Source organism: Chamaea fasciata, unplaced genomic scaffold (assembly GCF_029207755.1).
Source record: "Chamaea fasciata isolate MVZ Bird 193981 ecotype frontalis unplaced genomic scaffold, bChaFas1.0.hap1 SCAF_1, whole genome shotgun sequence".
Lineage (NCBI taxonomy): Eukaryota > Metazoa > Chordata > Aves > Passeriformes > Sylviidae > Chamaea > Chamaea fasciata.
The window spans coordinates 121,288,806-121,313,563 of record NW_027094086.1 but is presented as its reverse complement, the minus strand read 5'-3'; the positions used below and the strand labels follow the sequence as shown (position 1 = coordinate 121,313,563).

The following is a 24,758-nucleotide window of genomic DNA, read 5'->3' as shown; positions in this document are numbered from 1 at the left end:
TCACTGGGTAATGAATCCAATTTTTGCTGACAACATCCCCGTCCCTGCGGGTATTTAAGAGGCACCTGGATCTGCTGGGCGATATGGTCTAGGGGATTACAGTGGTAGCGATGGGTTGGCCGTCGGACTGGTGGGGCTGGGCACGGCCCCACCGCAGGCCGCGCTCGGCGCATGCGCCGCACGTTGCGTCACATCCGCGCGACGGCGGGGCGGCTATGGGCGTCTGCCAGTTCTTCCTGCGGGGCTACTGCCGCTTCGGGGAGCGCTGCTGGAACGAGCACCCCCGCGGCCGCCCCGGGGCTGCCCCGGCCCACGGTACGCACACCGCACCGGGACGGGCCGGGAGAGCGGGCTGGGCGCTCCGTGCGGCCGCTGCCGGCGGGAGCTCCGGAGCACAGCGGGCCGGGCGCGTTTCGGCCGGGGCTGATGGCAGCAGTTCAGTTCGGCACTCTCGGAGCTGAGCTCTGGCGAAGGGTGTGGAGAAAAAAGTCCTGTGAGGAGCGGCTGAGGGTGCTGGGGGTGTTTAGTCTGGAGAAAAGGAGACTTGGGGGCGGCTTACCGCTTTCTACACGTGCCTGAAAGGAGGCTGTAGCCGGGGAGGTTTGTCCCTTCTGCCAGGCAGCCAGCGACAGGAGGAGACACAGCCTCAGGCGGCACCAGGGGAGTGTTGGGTCGGTTCATAGAAAGGGTGACGAAGCATTGGAACGGGCTGCCCAGGGAGCTGCTGGAGTCGCTGTCCCTGGTGGTGTTTAAGGGAAGACTGGATTTGGCACTTGTGCCGTGGTCTAGTTGTCAGGGTGCTGTTTGGTCATAGGTTGAACTCGATGGTCTCAGAGCTCGTTTCCAGCTTAACTGATCCTGTGATTCTGCGACTGTGGGATGTGCCCCAAGGCAGTGGGAAAATGATTTGGAAAACTGTGTTCATGAGCAGCGAGCAAGTTTCCAGCAGCTGCGTGTTGTACCCAGTGAAGGCTGTTTCCATTCTCATCAGCTCTGGGTATTTGGGAGCTTTGGGAAGGGAAGGGGCACGACAGAGAGCTGAGGGCTGCAGTGATGGCATGGCAGGAACTCACTGCAGCCCTTGTCCTTATTCCTTCTGGAAGGAGGGTCGGGGTTTGCCTGTAGCAACACACACAGATGTGTCCAAGGTCTCAAAACTCAGGAGCTCCCTGTGCTGGAGCAGAGCCCCTGCTGTAGCTATGGAGGCAGGAGCCCCTAATATAAACTTACAGTGTGTTAAATTTATTTTTTTTTCTGCTGGGGTAGTTATTTCATGAAACAACCTAAGCAATACTGAGCCAGTGTCTTCCGGCAGTGCCGCAAGTTGTTGTTGGCATGGTGACCTAGCTGAAGGTGTCTCTGCTCATTAAGGCTCAGGGGAGATCAAACTAGATGACTTTTAAAGGCTCCTTCCAACCCAAACTGTTCCATTTGAGAAGAAGGACTTGAGAACTACCCTGGATAACTCACTAGCTAGGTTGACTCAATAGTGTGGTTAACTCGTTAGGAAAATACTATGTTTTAATTTCAAACTTTTTATTGCCACTGTAAGACCAGTTGTACTAACAGTTTTTGTTGCTTTTGATTTGTATCTTAATGATTAAAAATTTCTGTTGTTTGCATTTTTGTTTGTGTTTTTAATTGGAAGTTACTGGCGGAAGAGGAGGAGGAGGATGGGGTACCTCTAACCAGAGATACAGTAATGTTATCCAGCCATCTTCATTCAAGTCTGATACATGGGGTGGCAGCAGAGATCATGGAAGAGGATTCTTTGGCTCCTCTGACTTTGGATCATCAGGCGGCAGCAGCAGAAATGCAGACTTTTCACAGAACAGGTTCTCTGCCTTAGCCAACAGTCAAAGTGCTGCTGATGGCTCTAAAGATGAAGAGGACAGACTTCTGTAAGTTACAGTACTGTCATGCTGAAAGCATTTAGAATGAGCAGGTTGAAAGCTTACTGCCTTCCTGGAGATAGTGCAGAGAACAGGATCCTGAGGAGAAAGCTGGGACACGGGAAGAAACATAGAGAACATCGCTTCATTTGGTTCTCTGGAATGATGCTGGCATGGGGAGGAAGTGATCCTTGTTTGGGACCTGGGCTGGGGAGATAGTCAACTGTGGTACTAGTAAGATGGCATGGTATTTAAGTTGTGGTCAGGAGGATAAGGAAGGAAACAGATTTTAGTGCTTGAAAATAAGAAATCAGAGCCCCTTTAAGAAAATTAATTATTTTGCTTGGATTTTTGACATTTAAGACAATGAATCTTTCTGCCAACAGCAAAACTATTGAAACCTGGTTTCACAGAGATGTATGTTGCAGTCAGTTCCAAGTGACCAGCACCTGCAGCTGCAGGGCAGGTACTGAGAAGCAGCAGACAGTGTGATTTCCTAAAGAAGCAAGGCTTTGGAAACATTTTCCATTACTTTTTTAAGATTACATTAAGAAAATGCTTGGTTTTCATGGTAGGAGGTTTTTGACTCTGAGTTTGGATTCAAACCAATTGTTTGAATTGGTTGTTACTGGTGTTTTTGCTTTGACCGTGCAATTTCACCTTCATCTGGGATTTTGTTTTGTTTGTTAGTGAATGTGTAGTGAAAGACATGGAAATTTGGGAATCTTCTGGACAATGGATATTTTCATGTTACTCACCAATGAAAGAAAAGCTGAATGTCTCAGGTAGGTAATGTTTTCATTGTTGTGTATTGCTGCTGTTTAGGATGTTTCTGTGACTTGCCCACACTGTTTTATCTCTGTGCTGCCATTTAAAAGGTGATGATTTGCCTTGTGATACAACAGAAAAGAATATTAGTTGATGGCAAATTCATTTTGGCCGTTCACACCTCTGTAATGAATCTTTTTTTTTTATCTCTGACTATAACTCTCTTTGGATAGAATGTATAAAGGTCCATGTCTCTGTAACTGCAGAGGGCAGTTGGAAGTATGAGTCTGTTTTCTTGGAGGTTTTTGACTATTTCTGTCTTTGCAGGCTTCTCAGATGTCTCACCAGAAGAGCTGCGTCTGGAGTATTATGAGAGCAGAGCAAACAGTGGCGTTGGGAATTATGTAAGTATTTAAAAAATGTTGGCTGGTGTGGACACTCTTGGGACAGGACTTCTTACTGTTCTTCAGAAGGCAGCTCTTGATTCATTTATCTCCCAACTGTAGGAGATGGTCAGAATGCCAAAATATTTTCCAATTCCTGTGTATCAAAGCAAATGCAAAAATAGCTGCTAGACACTCCCTGAGTTAATCTTGTCCCTGCTCCTGTGTGTTATTTGTCAAAGTTACTTGAATCCTGTCACAGAAGTTTAATGCCTTATATGCTATTAGTCAGTTTGATTGTTATAGGTTATTTGGTGCTTTAAATAGAAGACTGGGCAAGTTCATTTGACCTTGTTTTTTTACATACCTTTGTTGCAGGGAATTAATTATGACAATAGCAGATGCTTCTTTTCTAGAAACAGATATGTATATACTCATTTGTAAGTAAGGTGTATGTTTTTTATGTGAAACATCTCTCAGTCTATATATATATATCATTCCTTCCTTGTAGTCAATATCAAGGAAGCTAGCAGAGTTTAATGTTGTGCCAGGAAAGAAATTAGGCTGTTAGATAGATGCAAGTACAAATCAATTCAAACTATATTGCACTCTTTCCTCTTCTTGGTTCTGTGTTACAGAAGGAATTGCTTTTGTCACCACTCTTGCTTCATATGTTTAGATTTACCAGAATTGCATTTTTAGAGACAGGAGACACTTTAAAGCTTCAATTAACATAATAAACCAAAATAATAATAAGTAACAAACAATAAGCAATATGCAATACTATGGCTGTTTAATTAAATAAATAAATAAATTAATAGTGATCTCACCAAAGCAGTAAATGCAAGTTTGAGAGCAGCAAATGCAAGTCTTCCTAACTCTCAGTGCATAGGTGATAACAGTTCTCTTACAAAATGTTTAAGTACAGCATGTCTTTTCCATGTTTCTGTTCTTAAACTGGGTCCAAATCTGAATTTTCCAGTTTGTTGTATAAGAGCAGATACCAAGCAACATGTGACTAGACACAAAAGAATTATTGATGTTTTTGATGTAAGACTCTTTTGAAAAATGAAGGAATTTGTCTACAAAAAGATTACTCATTCCATTTTGGCAGGCATTTGTGAGACTTATTTTATGTGTTTTGCTTGTTTAGGTTTTAAGGAAAATTCATTTAGGGCAGGCATCAAATTAGATGTGTTGCTAAACTTAAGTATAAATGTTGGAAATTCCGGTGTGAAATTCCTGAAAGGTTGTTTGAAGAGTTTTCAGGTTTCTGCTTAGTACTAAATCACAGTTACCAAGACACAGGTACCACTTATTGCTGCATTGTTCTGTGCAGTTATCTGATGGATCACACTAAGGGGGTTGATTGAAATTAAGGAAGTTAATTTCATCAAAACAAACTATTTTAGGATGACACTATTGAACTGTTCTGAATTATAGTGTTTTGAAAGTGGGTATTTTTTTTTTCTGAAAATGTGGAAGAAGCTGAGGTAAATCTTAGGACTTCAGCTTAGTGAGTGAGTGCATAAGTTGAAGGGCCAGATTGAAGAGTTTGTTCTCATTTATATAAAGTTTATGTATCTTGTCTTGTGTTATTTTTTTTCCCCAAGTATCTAATTCAGAAAAAACAGAACTTGGATTTGAAAAGTCCCAGAACTTATTTGAACATTACTCCTATGTAAAGAAAAAGGCTTGTTTTAAGGGCAATAGTAAGAGAGTTTAAAGGAATTCTCTGAATTGGAAACAAAGACATCAGCTCCTCACATTGAAGTTTCCGGAAACAAAATATCTTCTTGGGTTAATACAATTTCTTTTCTAATTCTAGATGTCTTTTTTCCTTTCAGTTCCCAGATGACTTTTGGTTTTAAGTCTTCAGTAATAAAAACATGCTTTTATTTACCCCTTTTCAGATAGATGCTGTCCAAGAATTAGCACTACAATGGAAAAATCGGCTACTTCAGTTGAAAGCTTTGAATGCATCAACAAAAGCAGCTTTGGTAAGTGTTCATGAATGGCAACATGTCTCTGTGCCTGATGTCATTTTTAATGAAGTAATTTACACAGATGTTAATTATGGTTACAAAGACTTCTGAGATATGGCAATTGTGATTTGCCACCTGGGCATATTCTCTGGAATCCTGAAATCAGTGAATTGCAGGTGATAGAATAAACCCCTTCAGTTAACTGGGGGAAAACGTGCGTAGGGATGGTTCCATGTTAGCAAGGCAGCAGCTGGATCCCAGCTTTGGAATACTCTGATTGCAAGTCACATGAAAGCAACCAGAGCTAAGTTTAGAATCTGATTGTGTACATGACCAGGAGGAGGCCAATCCCCACCACGCCTTTCTTCTCATGTGCTGATATTGGCTCTTCCAAGCCAGGATCAGTAGAGTGGACCAGAATTGCTCTCCAGGACACCTTAGGATAAATGGAGCATTTGGCCAATGCCAGAATTGAGAGAGAGGTGGGAGAAGAACCTTTTGGATAACATATGAAGATAGAAAGAGTCCTTGGTCCTGCAGAGGTGACAAACACTTGTGAATGGAGATGGTTTTCCAGAAGCAAATGCTTGAGTTAAAGCCCATATGAAATAAATAATCAGGGAGACAAAGGAAGTGGCTGTGTTTGAGTGCAGTCTGCGTGAAGTGCAGTAAAGGTTGAGTACTACAATCCCTACCCTTGGTCTGTTCACTGCTGAAGGTGGACAAGTGGGATTTGGGCTTTACCAGAGGAGAAGGGATGGGCCGAGGACAGACAACAGAGTGAGTCAGAGATGTGCCCTAAATCCAGTCACAAAGCACAACCTGGAATAGTGAGAGGTGAGGATGAGCTGCCAGAGGGGATCAGGTCACTGTCTGACAGGCAAAAATCGATCAGTTGTAACAGATTTGCATTTCTGGAGGGTTTTACAGAGGAGAGCCTGTATGGCCTTAGAGCACTTAAAGCACTGCAAGAACAGGCGGTTGTGGGGAATGATCACTGTCCAGTGTGGTCTGTGTTGGAACTGGACAGCTTTATTTTTGTTTCAAATGGTCACTCAGAGAGAGCTCTCTGCTTTGGGATCTAGTTTTCATGTATGTCTCTGGAATTTTTTCAGCTTTCTGCTTTCAAGACCACAAGCACTCAACCAGCACCTGCCTTTGGAACGGGAGGACAGCAAACCTCAAGCTTTGGGCTGTCAAGTAAGTTCCTGCTCTAAGAAACAAAACATTTAAATATTTTCTGTAGTTTGCTGCTGCTGCTTCATCTTAGAAAAACAGCAGTGGTTTACTATCCCGGGGGTACCCATTCTAATATTTCTTGTAAATTCTCTACTCGCAGGCTTTCCCGTGAGCAGCAGCAGTACCAGTGCCAGCAGTTTCTCCTTTAAAACCAGTTCCAGCCTCATCAGCCCAACATCCTCTGGGAGCAGCCCTGCTGCTGGGAGCTCTGCTGCTGCTGCTGCAAATCCTCCTGCATTTGGGACAGCGTCCTCTCCCAGCGCACCCCAGTCCATTGGCTTTGGCAGCCTGGCCGCTCCATCTGCAGCCTCCTTCTCCTTTAAAACAGCTGCCTCAGCTGCTGGCTTTGGGACTTCTGGCTTTTCAGGCTTTGGCAGTGCTGCTGCTGTGAACTCTGCAAGCACCACTCCTCTCCCAGCCTTCGGAGCCTTTAGTGGCACCGCAGCCACTTCTGCCTCACCCTTGAGCAGTGCTTTATTTGGACAGAGCGCCAGTGCCTCTGGCCATGCTGGCACCTCAGCCTCTGCCGCAGCCACCAACTCCAGCCCTGCCTCAGAGAAGTTATTCACACCCAAGAGTGAATTATCAGCTGAAGAGTGGCAACAGTTTGAAGCAAAGGAGTTCACAATTGGAAAGATTCCTCTTAAGCCGCCACCATTAGAACTTTTAAATGCTTTCGACCTTTTAAGTTTATTCAGAAGTAACATGTTTTGAAATGAAATAAAATGCTGCTGTTTTGTTCCATCTCTCAAGTCTCCTGCAGGAATAAGTTTACAGGTATAAACATGTGTACATTGTATTTTATAATTTCTTGTTTATTTTGGGACAGAATTTTTACATCTGAGAAATGAACTGTTGAAAATAAAATGGAACATTTCCTTTTGTTTGTTGTCCTGTGAAATTCTGGGGAAACACTGTATACAAAAAGTTTGTGTCAAAAGAAACAGTGCTTCAGTCAAGTATTCCCATCCTACTGTGGATGGAACCCTAGAAAGTCACATGCAGTGCAGGTGCTCGTTGTTAGACAGCGTTGTATTCTGCCTCTTCAAAGGTTTGTGCAGCATTGGAGGATTGTGTGTGTGGAGAGAGAGGGATGGCTCCTGTGTGGTCAGCGCCACACTACACATTCTGTCGCCTGGGAGCCAGTTCCCTGTGCCAGTTGACACAATTCAGCTGCTGTTAGTTTTGCCTGAGGTTGCCAAGCCTGCAGGAATGTCACATCATTGGGAGAGGACAGCCCTGAAAGCATTCATCCTGCAGAAGGAGCTTGTGGGTTGTTATTTTGATGCCTCTTAGGTGAAACTTAGCCAGCAATAGCAAAACTGCCTTTCTGTGAACGACGGCATTTTATTCTCAGGTTCCCGATATATCCCAATGGGATGCATATAATAATGTTACCTCTTCTGAAGTCATAATATTAAGGGATCAGTTTTGTAGCCAAGATGCTCTAAAGCAGGAGTCAGGAATCTTCCAGAGGATGTCCTAGACTCAGGGAAGGAGAAAATTTGCTGTTGACAAGGCCCTCCCCTTAGTAGTCTACAATTGCCAAACCTCATCTTTAAGAGGAAAGCAAAAGCTTACTTCAGGATACACATAACTAAATCAATGTTTTTGTCATAAATGTTTTAAATGAAAGTATTTTGCTTTAAAAAAAATTTTAAGGTCATAAAAATCAGTCTATTCTGCACACACCCAAACAACATTGGCTAGATGTTCTCAAATATCATTCAAACACATGGAGACCTAGAGGAAGAAGGAATTTTTAAGTGTTAGGTCACATTGCCATTAATAAAGATTAAGTGAGGTATTCCTAATTCTGATGACAAGAAATAAAAAAGTTTGATCGAAAGAGATTTTAAAAATCATCTCCTCACCCTTAAAGGTTTTTTAAAAAGTACTATTACAGGAGTACTAGGATTTGGTGTTTTCACAAATGGGCTTCTGAGCACCTGAAGAGATGGCAGGGAGCAGTGTGATACGATTTACCTGGCAAAAGGCAAGCTGTGTGGTTGGCTGCAGAAGTAGGAATAAGAATAGGATAGAAGGGAATAATATTACTCTAGGGGGCTCACTAAACTGCAGAAAATAGGCAACAATTTGTTAGACTAAAGCAACACATCCCAATACTTGCTCTGTATTTCTTCTTTTTTTTTTTTTTTTTTTTTTTCTGTTCGTCCTTTTCTGATTTTGGTATGCTTGATATTAAGTTGGTTGCAAGCACAAAGGAGGCTAAATAATACCTTCTTTTAGCTACAATCCTTTCATTTATTTAACTTTTCCTTTTTGCAACTGTTTTTTTTGTTTGTTTGGTATATGGCTGCTCCCCAGAAAGTCATAATACTGTGATCTGGCATGTAAAAACACTTATAGGGTGGCAGCAAACTCACAGATGTCACTGTATTTTGATTCAGAACACAGAACATGAGGTGAATGCCCAAACAAAGATGTGTAATGTCCTGATTAGCTGAAAATCTTTGTCTGTGAAATAGGCCGGAACATTCAAGCTCCATGTGATATTTTCAAGTACTTCCCTTACTTTGAAATAACAGGACTTATGAGTCACCGAAATTCCTGCAGTGTGGTGCAAACAACTAATTTGAAGAGTGAAGTTTTGGTTTTCAGGAGATCATGGATTAATCCCCAGGCAGCAGCACTTGAGGTTGGCTGTATACAGGAGAAAAACTCTCCACTGCCCCAGCTGAGGAAGCAACCCAGCATCTAACAAGTGGAATTTTCTCTGCCCATTCTCCTCACATACTAGCAGCATTGGCAGATCTCAAAATGTGATTTAGCAGCTGAGAAGACAAAAAACCCCTGTGAACCTCAGAAAGCATTACAATCAGGTCTTAAAAATTAAACATCACAGTAGCCCCATGCTCTGTAGTTTCACAATGTGCAGCAGCAAGTGGCATGGTAGCCTTACACTGAATGAGGGAAGATGGACTGCAAATAATCAGCTGACTGGATTTAAGCCTCAGAGAACAAGCTAAGGGCATCCACAACAATTAATTAACAACAACCAGAAGGCTAAGGAAAGAAGAGCTTTCATAAATGCACCTGGGGAGGGAAAGGAATATGAAAAGCCTATTAATACAGGAACACTGAATTGAGATTGATAAGACTGAAATTGTGGAAATCTATTTAAAAAGTACTTGAAATGAGGGATGGTTGAAAATCAATAAGGATGTCATGCAGTAACTGATGAAAACAAGTAAGAAAATATTTGTGAAATGTGAGCTTACTGCAGCATAGTGGGAGTCCAGATAATTTGCTGTACGGGTCAGTAAGGGAATCAGATTATGGACTTGCTACAGTCCTGGTAAGTGATATGCCTCAGATAAGTGGCAGAACACCAGGGATGTGCTAGCAGACCGAGGAAAAAACATACCTCAGTGAGCAAAGGTACTTAATTTGTTGACAGTTATAAATAATTTGAGGAGATTGTAAAGACAGATCAACTGACTTTTAGTAAGGCATTTGATACAAGCATTTAGGAGGTTTCAGAGGTCTATGTGACTGTGAATAATCAGAAACTTCTTTGAGTGAATGCTTTTGTTTCTAGTCCACCTCCCATGTCCTAATGTAGAGGGTAGACAGATATTTACTTGGGTAACAGTGGAGGAAAAAAGCCACAAATTGTAAACTGATACCTACTTAGATATCAATTTAAGTAGGTATGTAATTATATTTGACCCAATATAAGCCTAATGTAAGCTGAAGGAAAAGTCTGGCCTACTAGTGTTCAGAGTGGGAGCCAACTGTAGAGTTGAAAGATGCTGACAATAAGTGAGATCTGAAGCAGTGGTGGTTCACATCAGTAAAATGTAGTTTGAGCTGTAGGAATCTGCTACAGCAATGCTGTGCTTAGTTCTGAGCCTGCAATTGCCAGAGAACTGCAAGATGAGTAGAAGGAGATTCAGAGAGCAAGCACAGCCATTGGAAATGAGAATTCAGGAGGCAACTCAAGAGCTGAATATTTACTGCTTGGTGAAAGCAGAGGCTGCGACACGCAATGACTGTCTTTTTGAAAGGGTACCCTCTCAGGAAGGAGGAAACAGGACTTTAGTTACTTCTAGTAACCAGAATACTAGACAGTTACTTAACCAGACACTTACTTCTAGTAACCAGAATATTGCACTATTTTCACAGAATTGTCTTAAACAGGAAGTTTCCCACCGAGAAAAGTCCTGTTCTACACCTCTGTTCAGATCTGGCCAAGCCAAAACACAAGAACCAAGTCCCTGCCTGTCAGGACTAACAGTACATGTCCTCAGGGATACAGCAGTCAGCATAAGTAGATTTGATCCCCTCCCTTTGAACCAAAATACACGAGTACTTTGACAGAGAGTGACAGGATTGCAACACTGAGCATTTGGGGCAGGGAGCTTTACGTGCCTGCCACCTCTCCTGGGAATGACTCAAGGTGCTGGCCATAAAGAGGGAACCTCTCTCCACTGAGTTTAAAGAGGCAGATTAACTCTCTAATCCTGGGAGTGAATATGCCTCTTGGTCTTGAAACTTACACTTGCCTTGAAACTCTCACTTGCAACTTGGTTCTCCTGGTTCTCCTGTTAAGAATAGTTAAGTAAAAAACCAGACTTGTTCTTAGCAGCTCAGCCTTAGGCAATATGCTTATTTAATCTCCAACACTCTTGCAAATTTTCAGTATTACGCCACAGGCTCCTTGGTGGGACTTACTCTTGCAAAAAAACAAAGGCAGATCTTAAAATGGAGCAAGGAAGAGCAAGAAGAACAAGATATAAATATCACTAGGCTGATGAACATTTTTGTTCAGGTACATGGATTGCTTTGTCTTTCCTCCACAGCCAGTAGGATTTGTTCTTTCCATGTCACATGAGGGACATAAGAAACAAGTTTTATGCCTTTCCTCTTCCAGCAAGCAGGTCTGTTCTGTTGCTAATTGCACAGTAGTCATCAGAAATGCAATCTGGTGGTTTTAAAGTACCTGCAGCAATTATATCCTGTTCCACCTGAATTTCTATTTTGTTGTGGCAGTGGGTTCTTAGCAAATTAAATGCATTCTGGTCAACATCAAGGAAGGCTTCTGTTCTTCAGTGGAGCCTTATCTTTGCAAGTCACATGAAATATTCCCATTGCATATGCCCTACAAACTAACTAGATCTAATTATATCAAATAAACCAACCCTCCTGTGTGAATCAAACAAGCAACACTTGCATGCGTGCATGTAAAACCGTGTCACATCACATTTAAGAGGAGACTGAAGTACAGTTTTGATCTCTGACAGCTTTTCTATCAGAGAAAAGGCTATGTGTGGTTTTCTGACAAGCATCTGTGCATCTCTGGCTTGTGATGCACTTTAGTATTAAAGCACTCTTTATAGGCACATGAAATTTTGTTACTGCAGTTTACTTCTGCAAGTATGGGCTTCTCTTGAAGCAATGATGAAATAGAACTAAGATAATGTAAAACTGAAATAAAATTTATAATCATGGGTTGCATTAAAAAAAAAAAAAAAAGGCTGGTATCACTTACTGTTCCTGTATGATAAATGGACAGTAGAGGTGGAGAAGAGCCTTCTGTATTCAGGATACATGAACACTTTGGGGCAGAAGAGAGCCTTCAGCATTCTCCCATAGCTTTGCTCAGGAGCTCCCATGGGCTGGGGGGCCAACAGGCCCTTGCAAAGGCAAGCACTCCTTGAACTTCAGCCCAGGAGCTTGGCAGAGCCTAAAAGAAAGCCCCAGCCCGCAGGCAGACCTGCCTGACATGAGATAAGGCCTTTTCAAATTTTACTGCAGATCCTTCTGCCTGGAGTCCGCTTCAGTCATCTCTATCTAACCTACCTGACTTGCTGGAGACTGATTTCTTTGCTCCCTGCCCAGGGGCCTCCCACTCCCCCAAGATTTTGCATACAAGGTCCCCTGCATTTGCATGCATGGAGATGTGACTCCCTTGGCCTCCCTGTGCAGGTTTTGCAGAGGGAAACGGCCACCAAGAATCCCTACTCTCCAGAAGTCTCTGCCTCTACCTAAAGCCTGTGTGGGAACTCCCATGATATCGGAGCACAGCATTCATGATTTGAGACACCTCCAAGCCAGCCCAAGCACACAAGGAGAGCTGTACATCACAGCTCCAGCATGACCTGTCTTTCCAGCTGATGCTGCTTCAAGGTTCTGTCCCATCAGTGCCCTTTGCTCACATATTCAAACTCCATATCACAAGGCATTTCTAGCAAAACGATTCCCACTTAACCTTTGATCATGCTCTATAACCGCTGGTCAGCTCCTCCTGCCTGTTCTTCCCAGACAGCTGCCTCTGCCTGTTCTTCTCAGGAGTACATCTAGAAACTCAGGGGTACTAAAACTCCTCCCTGACCCCGACGGGAGACTGCTTCTGCTTCTTCAGGCACTTGTCTGAAACATATTTAAAGGTTTCTTCTCTCCTGAAGAACACTGGTACAGTGATGTACCTTCCTGTCTGGCTTGTGCTCTAGTCCCTCACCCCTTCAGTGCACCAGGGGCAGAGGGGGCACTACATTTTGTCATCCATCGGGTGTACAACCCAGGAAAGGAGGAGACACCTCTGGGCCTGAACACAGGAATGAGTGTCTGCAAACAGTTGCTTAATTGTTTGTGTCTGATAACAATCAAATTAACTTTCTCCTATTTTTCCTTTCTGAGCATTGCTGTACGGAAGAGAGGAAAAGGCAGGGGAAAAAGGGCACAAAATACTCAGGCAAGTTTGCTGAAATTCATGATACTGTTAGGGGAAAAAACCCAGACACCCTAACTTTGGGTTATATGGCTGAAACACAAGCCCATCCTCCTTCTCATAGCAAAGCTTCAGAGCAGCGCCTATCAAGGAGCACACACCATGCAAGAAACACAAGCAATCTAAGCTAGTTCTTGCAGAAGGAAATACATATGGCTGCCAATAATAGGTCGATACTGAAGTAACCAAGGTATGTTGGACACCTGGTGACATATAAGGCTGTCCTGTCTGCTGAAAAAAACAAGGATCTCTCTCTAATCTTTTCTTATGTATTTATCTACTTTGTTTTGGAAAAATAATGGATAACATTAAAGATACTAGCAGAGTGTTTCAATATTACAAGACAGTATTGAAGAACAAACAAATAAGTGCACACAAGACTCTTCGTGATCACAGCTGAAATAAACTGGTTCTGGCAGCAAACTTCTACTTAAGTGGTCACTGGACAGATTCCATCCTTTACGATGATCTATTTTGAGAAGGTTTATTCTTCCAACAACAACAGAGACAGTCACGAACACAGGGAGTCCTATAAAGTAACCAAAGAGTACATGAGAACAATATGTGATTTTGTTGTTGTTGTTTTAAAAAAAAAACTGTTAGAGTGTGTGTGACTGAAATTTATAGCTGTGCATCCAAAATCATTTACTTAGGAGTTTGTCTATATTGCAGTATTTGGTGTACAGGAGGAGGAAATAAATTGCATTTTACAGCATTCCCACCTCTGATGCTGGGCCTGTGGTGATTCACATGGCCCTGGAGGTCAGCCAGGGGACTCAGAAGCCACAAAGCCCCAGTGCACACTGTGCATCTCCGTGCCCTGCTCAGCTCTCACAGGCTCTCAGTGTGGACTCATCTTCAGAGAAGATGCCCCAGGGTTGCGGTGCTGGCTGTTATCCATCTAAAAAATTCCCCTTGAAAGCAGGACTCCCAAATACCAATTTTAGTCTCTGACATAGAGAACAGGAGCCAGAAAACTGCTGAGGTCCAATGCACTGTGCTTTCTGGTTTATATCCAAATTACTCAATTTTAGCAGGTTTCCTAAAAAAATTACATGGTTTTGATTATGCCATCTGATCATTTGTGTGTGATTCCTTCTGCCCCAGCCATTTTTTTTAACCCTGTAGCAAATTTTCAGGAAATTAGTTTTCAAAGATGACCCTATTCTCATAGCTATAGTAAGAATTAGCAAGGGAGGAAAAGCAGGCTAAACTCAGTTAGCAGCAGGCTGGCTGATCAGCACACATGGAAATCCGGTATCTAGAGTAGTTTGCCAGACTTTTGCCTCCTTGGGGTATTAAAGAGGACAAAGGGCACCAAACTATAGGAAACTAGGTTTCATACACACATTCTGTGGCTCAAAACCATCTTGTTTCAAGTATCAAAGCGAGATTCCTCCATGTTCAAACACGAAGTTAACCTAGGAACAAGGAGCTCATGTGAGTTCAGATGTGAAAGAACCAAAGCTCATAACCTCACCCTGGGAACTGCCAACTTGCTGCCAGTTTCATACTTAATGGAAATCAATGAAATTATCCATGATCCAAGAGCTTTGCAGATGGACCTCAAGTCTCCTCTCTCAGGATTCCTAGGATCCTGCCACTGTAGAACCTTCCAGCCTCCCAGAATTTATGAGAAAAACAGGATCACTGCAGAAGAACTTCTACAATAAAATAGAAACCGTGAATGATCTTTCACTTAAATGTAACTGGAAATAACAATCTGATTAAAATAAATCAATTGTTATTATATCTTCTGCCTTCTGATCAGTTTCTAGAAATAATTGTGCACTAACCCATTAGTGTATCACTAACCTTTTATCCTGTCATATGACACAGCATATTAATTTGCTGGCTCTTTCATTTGGCAGAGAATGGCATTTCTGCCAAAGCATGTGAAATTTTTCAAGACATTTCACATATCCTGATTATTTTGAAGAAACTGCTGGCTCAGTTCAGCTGAGGAAATTTGCATACTCATTCATCTTCTAATCTTAAATGTAACATACTCCATAAGGCCTAAGGTACAGGAGAGTGAGATGGCGACTGAAAAAATCCAGACAATAAGGGATGTTTTTCCCTGAAGATTGCCTCTGTTCAATTTGGAGAGAGTTGTCCATGCATCAGCATATGGATCCTCCTTTATTCCACAGGGCAACCATGGCCCCCTAAAAAGGATCCAAAACATCCAAGGCTACCCAAGTCTGAGTAAGGATATTTGGACTCACCAGTACACTGGAGCTCGGGCAGACTGCAGAGCATGGCCCTGATGGGCTTTTCCCAGCAAACATCACTGAACAGTAACCACAAGTCCTTTAACTCGATGGAGCTTCTGCCTGTTCATATTCTATCATCTCCAGATGGGGATTTCTTAGTTATCACACAAGGCTTGATAAAACTTCCTTAACAGTCAGGCAAGACTTCATCTGTTCACGTGTAAGAGAAGGCAAAGAGCACAAAAACAGCAGATCAAGCCTTCATCCCTCTTGCCTCATCTCTACTCCTGGAATACCTACACTGCCAGGGGACAGAACCTCTTTCCCACCTGCTTCAGCTGTGGCCCATTATAACCTGAGAGGGTAAAAGAAAGAAAGCAGGTGTTGAGAAGTCCCTTACAATGATAATGAGGAAAGGATAACTGGAAGCTTGCTTGGGTCCCCAGTAGAGAGGGGATTGTATCTCTACACACCTTCTCCTCTTTGTGGGCACATAGGCCCCTCTGAGTCGGTGTCCTGGATCACCAGACCATTGCCATAACATACAAAAAAGGTGTAACTATGCTGCCTGTTCTCATTCTCTGCTGCCACATTCTCCCTGCCCCCCAAGTGTTGTTATCTGCATTGGCCAAATTGAAAACCACCAAAGAGACCCTGCTGACCCTACGGCTACCAGAAGAGCTTGGGTAAGTACAGGAGCACCCTTTGCTTAAAATGAATTAATTATATAGATAATAGGAAAGTACTAAGTCAGGTTGCATTTGTCCAGGGCACCAAAGCTGGCATGGTGGAAGACTGGCTGAGCCAAGGTCATACTGCAGAACCACAAGAGCACATGAAAATGCTCCTGCACTTCTGGTGCTTGGCTGCCTGGATGGTCATTATGTGATCATGAAATGCTTAGCACAAAGCAGTGATAGCTGATTATGCCTGCTAAATACTGCTGTGGTTCCAACACTAAGTGGTTCTATTAACAAGTTCGTTTTGCCAGTTCTTAATTGCAGTGAAACCTGGGAAGATAAAAACATCAAAGGAATCCTTTTAGCTAACCAGATAAGTCTTGTCTTTATTCCTATGACCTTTTAAAATTTCTCACCCAATTCAGTTTGAAAATCTGCTGTAGGCTGTTAGAATTTAATTTAATATATGCTTATTTGGAGACTTTAAAGGTAAATGAAAGATTACATATACTGGACAAAATTGCTTCTTTTTAATGGTTTGCAGGTACATAAGGAATAGAATTAAATAGCCTTCTGGTTGCCCAAATTGCCCATTATAATTCCCCTGGCCAGTAATTTTTAAACTGAATTTAAAAGCTCTCACTAAAGATTCTGATGTAGCTTGATGTATCTGCCTGCTCTCAGCCCTATCTCTGTAAGTTATTATTAGCAGAAAAACTGCATCCATCAACTTTCTCTACACAGTCTTCTGCAAAAGCATTAAAGGACTGACTTAAACACCAAAGGAGCTGGGATTCAGAAAGGAATTTAACCAAAGGTCACCAATGGGAAACAGACCCTTACAGACATTACAGCAGCCCTTAGAGCCTCTGAAATGGCTCTAAACTGAGGCCTAGCAAAAGAACCCATCCAACAAGAATGCAGTGAGTAAGAATGGAGTATCTTTTAAATTGCCTGCTTTGTTTTAGTCAGTATTTTCTCTTATTTAAATAATGGAGAGTTCTCATTTACATCCTAATCAGAATTGGCTCTTAATAGCCAAGGACGCCTGTTTCAACGAAAGTCATCTCAAAGCTCTGGAGGACTTGGTGGTCCCCACTCAACAGGAAATCACCTTTCCTCTTTTGTAAATAACCTGAACCTTTTTCTTTTCAATTTAAAAATAGTATCCATTACAAATACATTTTGAGAGAGAGTTCTGTGTAATTGAAAACACATGCAAAGCATTCAAATACCATAGGAATGAAAACTATAAAACATGTTGTAGATCAGTAAAAGACAGAGTTTGCACATCCCTCTGCTTTCAGTGCAGAGTTGGGATGAAAAATTAGGTTCTGTACTGTAAGCAAAAAATTCAAGGAGATTGTCTTTTGTGGAGCTTTGGACTTCTCCCTGGATGACCAGACTCCATTGAAGCTTTCCAACAAATGTCACCTCAAGTCCAAAGCAGGTCACTATGGAACAGCTTAAATGTCCTCCCTGTGCCTTTCAGCACACTCAATTAATGTCCTTAAGCCTACTACATTTGACTTCAAAAATTTCATAATGCAGTTTTCTCCTTCATTTTTATTTAAAGTTACTGTAGTTCTAAAAGCCTTGAGGACCTAACACAAAATTCTTAATTAAATACTTTGTGATTTTCATACACTTTTCTACACAATTTGCCTAGCCAGAAACATTTTAGCTACTTTAACAAAGGAGGAGGTGTCAGTGTTACATCAATCCCAGGCAGAGATTGTATTAGCTCCTGGGAAGACCATGCTGGCTTATCCAGAGGAAGGGGGAGCGTGTTTATGATGTTTTGGTGGGCTGCTAAACTTAATGTCACTTTCAGTCACTTTCTTTCAGAATCTTCCCATTTCATGTGAACTGAAGAAATAAATCGAAGTTGCCTTCAAATGCGTTCAATCACTGCAAGCACATGTCCTTAACAGAGCATTAGGGGTGCTGGGGGAATGTAGGGGGGCAGAAATACACTGCCATTCCTCAGCACAGTGGGCAGAGCCTTGAGGGTGGTTATTGCTAACTACAGATACTGCTGCATGGTATTTTACATATTGTTTTACTTGCAGAGCTCATTTTGCCTAAAGTATTACTTACCTCCCTTCACTCGATTTTCCTCCCTCACTTGTAGAATTATTAATAAATTTTTTACTCATAGACTAGAGTGGTAAAGGAGTCTCCATATTCATGCATCTTTTTCACAGCTGCAGAAGACGTTTGGAACACTCCACTTCATTGTGCTTTCCCTCTCGGTTTGCATGGCTGAGATGAAGAAGATGATGAAGAACTCTTGTCTTGCAGACATTGTGAAAAGCAGCCTCAGACAGAATTGTTGCTTTTAACATTTTTTCTGAAAATTTTCTCTCCCTTCTGTCCTCAGTCACAAGGCCCTGAGCATTTACTCTGAAGCTTTCCACCATGCTCCAGTTAGACAAGGAGATTTGCATTGGAACTCACTTTTGTGCTAAGTGTTAAGACACAAGCAAAATAATAAAGCACACAAACTGATCTCACTGTTCTTATGCTTCATTTGCAGTTTTACAGGAAAATTTTGAGAGGCCTTGTCAGGTAAAGACATCCACCAGAACCCAGAGCTGGATTTCTTCTGAGGTATTGGTGAAAACCATACCCATGCCAAGCACTGATCCAATGTAGCTGCTGCTGACAGTGCTCAAGCCTGGTGCTGCGGTGCCTCAGCAATGCTCTTTACTCACACAACCATGGATTCAGTTGGAAAAGACCTTTAAGGTCGTCGTGTCCAACGTTAACTCAGCACTGCCAAGGCCACTTCTCATCCCACTGTTGGGTGACAGCACCACCACAGCAATGACATCCAATGGCATTCTCACTGTGGGGTTCATTTCCTCATTTTCATTCATCAGTGACCTCCAGCTGAGGTTTTCTACTCAGAAGATTATTTATGCCTAAAAACATAAATATTTGTATGTTCAAAAGTAAAAGTATAGGGTCACAGAAGAGGAAGAGAATATGAATGTGTGTCTGGATGAAATCCTGTAATTTGGCTGCCAAGACAGGTAAACAGCTTCATCATTTGCTCCTGGTTTCAGACTTTTGAATTTCATCCTAGACAAATAAACAGCATGAAAAGGTAAAGAAGCTCTGACTTCCCATTATATTCTAAATAAAACAAATATAGTAATTTGGGTTATATATTACATTTCTTCTGTCAATGTCTCAATTAAATTTCTTGATTTTTTCTTGATCTCAATTAAATTCAAACACATGGAAAAGTATTAGTAATTAATTAGTGTTCTCTCAGCACCAGGTGGTGTAGTTTTTATTTCTTACCAGAACATCCACAAAAGTTGAACTGATAAGAAAATTGCCCAATGAAGAATTATTTATAACTTGAGTTTCCCTGGCCTCTATGTCTTAGCAAAAACTGATTTTTCTTGTTTTCGTTTTTCATTCTACAACACACCATTCTATAACTAGTTTTTCTTACCAAAAGTTCTTTTGTATTATGTAATTATAGAAGAAGTAAATACTCTGAAATGTAACAAACCAAACAATTAGTAACTAAGAGATCAAGTATCTATTTTCATTTCATCATTTTGTTCTTAATTCATAAAAACTTTTTCTTTTTGCCTTCATCCAAATACCACTCACTATAACAGCGGCATGAAAAGTCAATGTGAATTTACAGAGGTGTGAATGTACAATCCATTTTCCTCCTCTTCATTAATGCTTCTCTTCCCTTTACTTTCTTTTCTTTGGATCTATTCCATTTTTTACACTTTGATGCCAGTCACAGTACAGGACTAAATTCAGACTATTCACACTGGATATAATAACCTTCACTGGGAGGAATGGCAACCACCACACATTGGACCTGAATATTTTTAATAACTGTTCACCTTCTTTCCATGAGCAGCAGAACTGAACCATTTGCAGTGAAGCCTCTCATGTTGGGCACCAAAGAGTTTTCCCTTCCTCCCAGACCACTGGGTACAGCAATGCTCCAAGCAACCAGCTGCAATTAAGCAGCATGGCTGAGGAAAGATTTGTTAAACTATTTTGCTCTTTTTGGGGAGACAGTTTAAATTATAGATCTAAGAAGCAGATTTTTCTAGTACATGTTGCACACACATTTTCTGTAATGATTCTAATCATGTTATATAGTATTTCCCATGCTGGGCTCATAGCTCTGGTGATCAGTGCAGTCCACATGCTAGACAGATTTTACCCTCAGTATTTCACTTAAGCCAGGGATTTCAAGTAGGCTTCTGTATGAAATCAATTTTTTGGCTCTCACACGGTAACACAGTAAAGCCATGTTAGATTTTCCAGTATTGGCAAAGAAAGCTGAAATAAAATAACCATATTCCAGTGCAGATTTAAAACAGAATCAGTGCAAATTTACTGCTCCTATCACAGAGAATATGAATAAAGGAAATGGGTGTTCATTTAAGATGAACTCAGAAGACTAACTCCTATATATTTAATATATTTCCCTGCCCACATGTGATCAGAACTTTTAAAGATTACTATCTTTAACGCATTTGGGAACAGGGCATTAAAAATACACATTTGTCCCAGTCAAGCAGCAGTTCCTGTTGAATTTTCTGCAAGCAGGAGCCCCTCCAGCCGTGAGGCAAGGCAGTAACCTGTGCTGATTTGGGGGCTCCAGGCTGCAACACCAGCCTTGAGTGTCCTCCCCTGTCCTGCCAGCAGAACACCAGGGCCTGATTCTGCCACCTGTTAGTCTGCAGCAGCTGAAGATGAGTGGAGGTGGTGATGGATGAGTGGGAATGGGCAAGTTATGGCACAGCCAGGCTGCTCCTCCTGTGCCTCACTGGTTAAGCCATGGCCCCAGCAAGCCGTGACCACTCTGTGCAAATGGCAGCAGCTAAACTTGGAAAAACCCAACCCAAACCAAACCCTGCATGGTCTTTCTCCTTCTATTTCCCTCCAGACCCCCCAGTGAGTCCTCCTCAATGCTCTCAGCTACAGAAGGTGGATCCAGGTGGATTTAAGTCCTAAGGTGACGGCAACACCTCACTAGGAGCACAACAGCTCCACTTGCTCAGTTTCCCTCCCTTTTATGCCATAAATATTAGTATCTAAACGGGACATTTAGATAGAAGGCTGGTTGCTTTGTAATACGTTCATCTCTGTTCTCCTCTCTATTGCCTGTATATTCACTATTTGTTCTAGCCTCTAAGGAAGAGGTTGCTCTCTGAATTACTGCTATGAGTCAGTAGGAATACAGTCCAAAAATGCAGCATTTTGCCCATTTTTTTGATGTTAACACATTAAAGAGTATGTTACGCTAAAGTTCAGCTGCCAGCGTTTTCATTAATTCTGACTCCTATTTCAGGGAAGTGCTGAGGTTATTTCTTAAGCAGTCAAGGCAATTTCACTGGACCATAAAACAACTGAGCTTCTGTGGTGAACTCTTATCCTTTGCCCATAATAAATGAAACATAGCATATACAGGGAGTAAGATACAACTGAGTACATTCAGTTTACCTTATTTCTTAGAAAAGCTTTAAAGGACCTCTGGCTGTGAGACTACTTCTCCTTCAGTGCTCTCCCACCAAAGAGACTACATGGCAGATGTTCTTGTTAAGTATATTCTCTTTGATAGGTTACTTTTTTGGCTGGGGTTTGCTCGTTTGATTGCTTCTGCATAACTTTTTTTTTTTAATAAAATTTTATATTCTTCCTAGCCAAAATATCAATTAATGTTTTTCAAAAAAACAGAACTTTTCAGCAAAAATTTGATTGCTCTCTTGAGCTGAATGATACAAAATTGATCTTTTAACACATCTCTGAGCAACAGGGAGGCCTGAATCAATTTCATTAAAATATGATGAAAAATATGGGTCTCGTCCAGCCATAACCATGTGCTTTCACTGCAATTATCTACTCTCCTGATTGGAAGAGGTCTGTGCCTCGATGAATCATGGTGACTATAAAATACATCATTAACAATTCATTAAATCAATATGAGAAAAGTAGTGGAGTAAAACAAATGCCCAGATTGTAAGTTAACTCTGGCAGCTGCAAAACTCAAAGTGGGTCAGCTGAGGTGCACATGGAACAGGCCAGAAGCTTACAGACACTTTGGGCAACCATGGGCTATCACAGCAGAGCACTGGGACTGTCAGGATAGCTACAGCTCCTCCTTGCACTGCCATCATAATTTAAAAAACTACAACAAACCTATCCAGAGACAATAAATAAACTTACTTCCTTTGCACAGCTTTGAAAAAGGTGTGTGATGCAATCTAAGCAAGTCAGCATCTGTTACTGTGCTTTGTCTTCAATTGCTGGTCATCTGCATGGATCAGCCCTGCCATGGGCAGGGAGGACAAGTCCTCCTGTGAGTGCCAGGGCACTCTGTGGGTCTGCATCTCGAGGCTGAGCCCTTTGTGAGGATTTGCTGATGTCAAAGTGCTGCAGAGGATATCTTGTCTTCCCCTACCTTCTCCACAAGCTGCTTTCACGAGGCATTTTGGGGCACTGTCACACACACACGGCTGTGACTGAGCAGGGAGTTTAGCATTTGTAGGGAGGGACCCAAAAAAAGCAGAAAGATGGCAGGCTCATCATTCAAGCTCCCCTCAAGAGCAAATCTGGCCAAAAATTACTTGTATCACCAAAAAAAAAAAAATTTTTTTTGCATCTTTTATGGTGCAACTTGACGCCATTTCTTATTATCTTGTTGGCTGTCACCTGGAAGAAGAGACTGATCAGCCCCTGCTACAACCTCCTTTCAGGTAGTTGTAGAGAGAGATAAGGTCACCCCTGGGCCTTATCTTATGCTATGGTCATGCCTTGTTCCTATGCTGTGGTCAAATGCCAAGTTTGGAAAAGATCTTTAAAATTGGAAACAATCTTAGATTGGATATTAGGAAAAATTTCTCCACAGAACGGGTTGTCAGGCATTGGAACAAGAAGTAGTGGAGTCACCATTCCTGGAGGCATTTAATAGATGTGTAGATGTGTCTCTTAGGGACATGGTTTAATGGTGGACTTGGCAGCACTGGGTTAAGAGTTGGACTCAATGATCTTTAAAGGTTTTCTCCAACCTAAACCACTCTATGATTCTATGACCAATCCCAACACAGGAATTTGAGAAATGTATGACTAGGTGCTAGGAAACACCTTCCCATTAAAAAGTGGTAAAATGCATAGCTTTAGTTACTACAAAGACAAAAATAAAGGCACTGGAATTACTAAAAGCCTGTTTGTTCAGTTGCAAGGGTTAATTCAATTTGCAGTGATAAACTGAGATAGATGATACTAGAAACTGATCAGGAGCATTTTTTCCTTCCTGGTACAAGAAGAACTTTAGACTGCTAAGGAGCTTTGTTTACTTGTTTGGTTCAATCAGCTGATGCCCACTGTCCCGTGTGAAGTAAGGCACAGATTTCTTCCCATAAAGGGAATCTGTCAAACCCGAAACAGAGCTCCCTTGAGAGATCACTGGTAATGGCAGACATTTACCTAAATGTACCTGGTTGCCAAACTAAGATTGCCTTGTTTCCCCTTTACTTTCTTGGCCAAAAGCCAAGTTCATACTTCAAACCTCTTTTTATTCCCTTTCCTTTATTTTTTTTTCCTTTGCACTTTTTTTTTTTCTTTTACAGTTCCTGTGAGCAGTGATAAACAATTCCTGTGTTCGTGTTGCATTGATGGCAGTGTGATAGCAGTGTGAGCATGCCAGTTCTGTCAGTCTAGACATGCAGGTACACATGATGTGTTCACACCCTGTCATCTGACAGCCCTTCAGGTAGCAGAGATGTGTATCTCCTCAATGAGATTTAATAACTGAGCTGCTAAAGCTGTGAAGTACCAAGCACTTCCTGCCCACGCACTTCTTTGTCAGATGAAGCCCTAAATCTCCCTGAATGTGTATTTCTTTGCTGGGAGAATGTTTAGGGTATATTTCAAACCTTTTCTCCTTTATAGCTGCCTGATTCAATCCACTTGTTTAAATTGCAAAACAGAGACCAAGAATAATAATGTAGAAACTATAGAGGTAATTTAAGATCTGATGATGATCCACAGATTTCAAGCAACCCTTCAGTGTTTCAGACACTCATTTTCAGACACAGCTATGGCTAGGACACTTAGAGAAGTCAGCTCACTTTTCAAATGGTCCCTTCAGTCTTGACTTATACTTTTCTTAGCTTTCTTAGCTTTTCTTTCCTTTCTTTGCTTTGTTCTTTTCACTTCCTTCACACTCCTGCTCCCCCAGCTCTTTCTTCCCTTCTCCTCTCCTCTTGTGAATGTTGGCAGCAGCCACAGCACAAGTGAACCCAAGTATTTTCTGTGCCAGCCCTGCAGGAATGTGTAATCTAAGGCCCAAGAGCAGAGGAGAAAGAACATGAAGGACTGGAGTGTCACAGTAAAGCCACCTTTTAGTTATTACCCCAGCCCTGGTGGGTTTGGATTCCTCTAACCACAGGCCTGATCCTCAGTGCCTCTGAAGTCTATTTACAACATGTTTAATAATTTCTACCAGCTGGTTCTTATTGAGACTGTCACTCAAAATTTATGTAACAATTTCATGTATCAAATAACATGGCAAAAAACTCCATCGTAACCAACTTTATTGTCTTTAGGCTGATAAATTTTTGGTTTTAATTAACAGGCATTTGTTGTCAGCAGTTTTCCTCAAGAGGTTCTCAAAACCCTCTTGGGAGTGAGCATTCAAACTTCCTTTCTCTCCAGCAGACTTTGGATCAGGTTTCCAGCGCTGAACCACAGTGTTTGAAGGTCACTTTTCACTTCTAGGATCAACAACCTGGAAACAAAGGAGTGCAATTAAAGTTAATGTCCCACATGGTTTTAAAAATAATTGTG

At 41.8% G+C, this 24,758-nt stretch overlaps 1 protein-coding gene and 1 long non-coding RNA gene across 2 annotated transcripts; one reads left to right on the top strand and one right to left on the bottom strand.

The window, feature by feature from the left end:
• Positions 1 to 99: 99 nt before the first annotated feature.
• Positions 100 to 7,469, top strand: NUP42 (nucleoporin 42). The gene is made up of 7 exons (XM_066195769.1): positions 100 to 315; positions 1,649 to 1,901; positions 2,583 to 2,677; positions 2,988 to 3,064; positions 4,957 to 5,043; positions 6,144 to 6,228; positions 6,368 to 7,469. The coding sequence occupies exons 1-7, from the start codon at positions 111 to 113 to the stop codon at positions 6,979 to 6,981; spliced, it is 1,416 nt and encodes a 471-aa protein (XP_066051866.1). The 5' UTR covers positions 100 to 110; the 3' UTR covers positions 6,982 to 7,469.
• Positions 7,470 to 12,442: 4,973 nt separating this feature from the next.
• On the bottom strand, positions 12,443 to 15,544 carry LOC136288914 (uncharacterized). The gene is made up of 3 exons (XR_010720662.1): positions 15,250 to 15,544; positions 14,502 to 14,685; positions 12,443 to 13,550 (listed from the first exon to the last, which is right to left on the bottom strand). It is a non-coding gene; the product is annotated as an uncharacterized lncRNA (long non-coding RNA).
• Between the last annotated feature and the right edge of the window lie 9,214 nt (positions 15,545 to 24,758).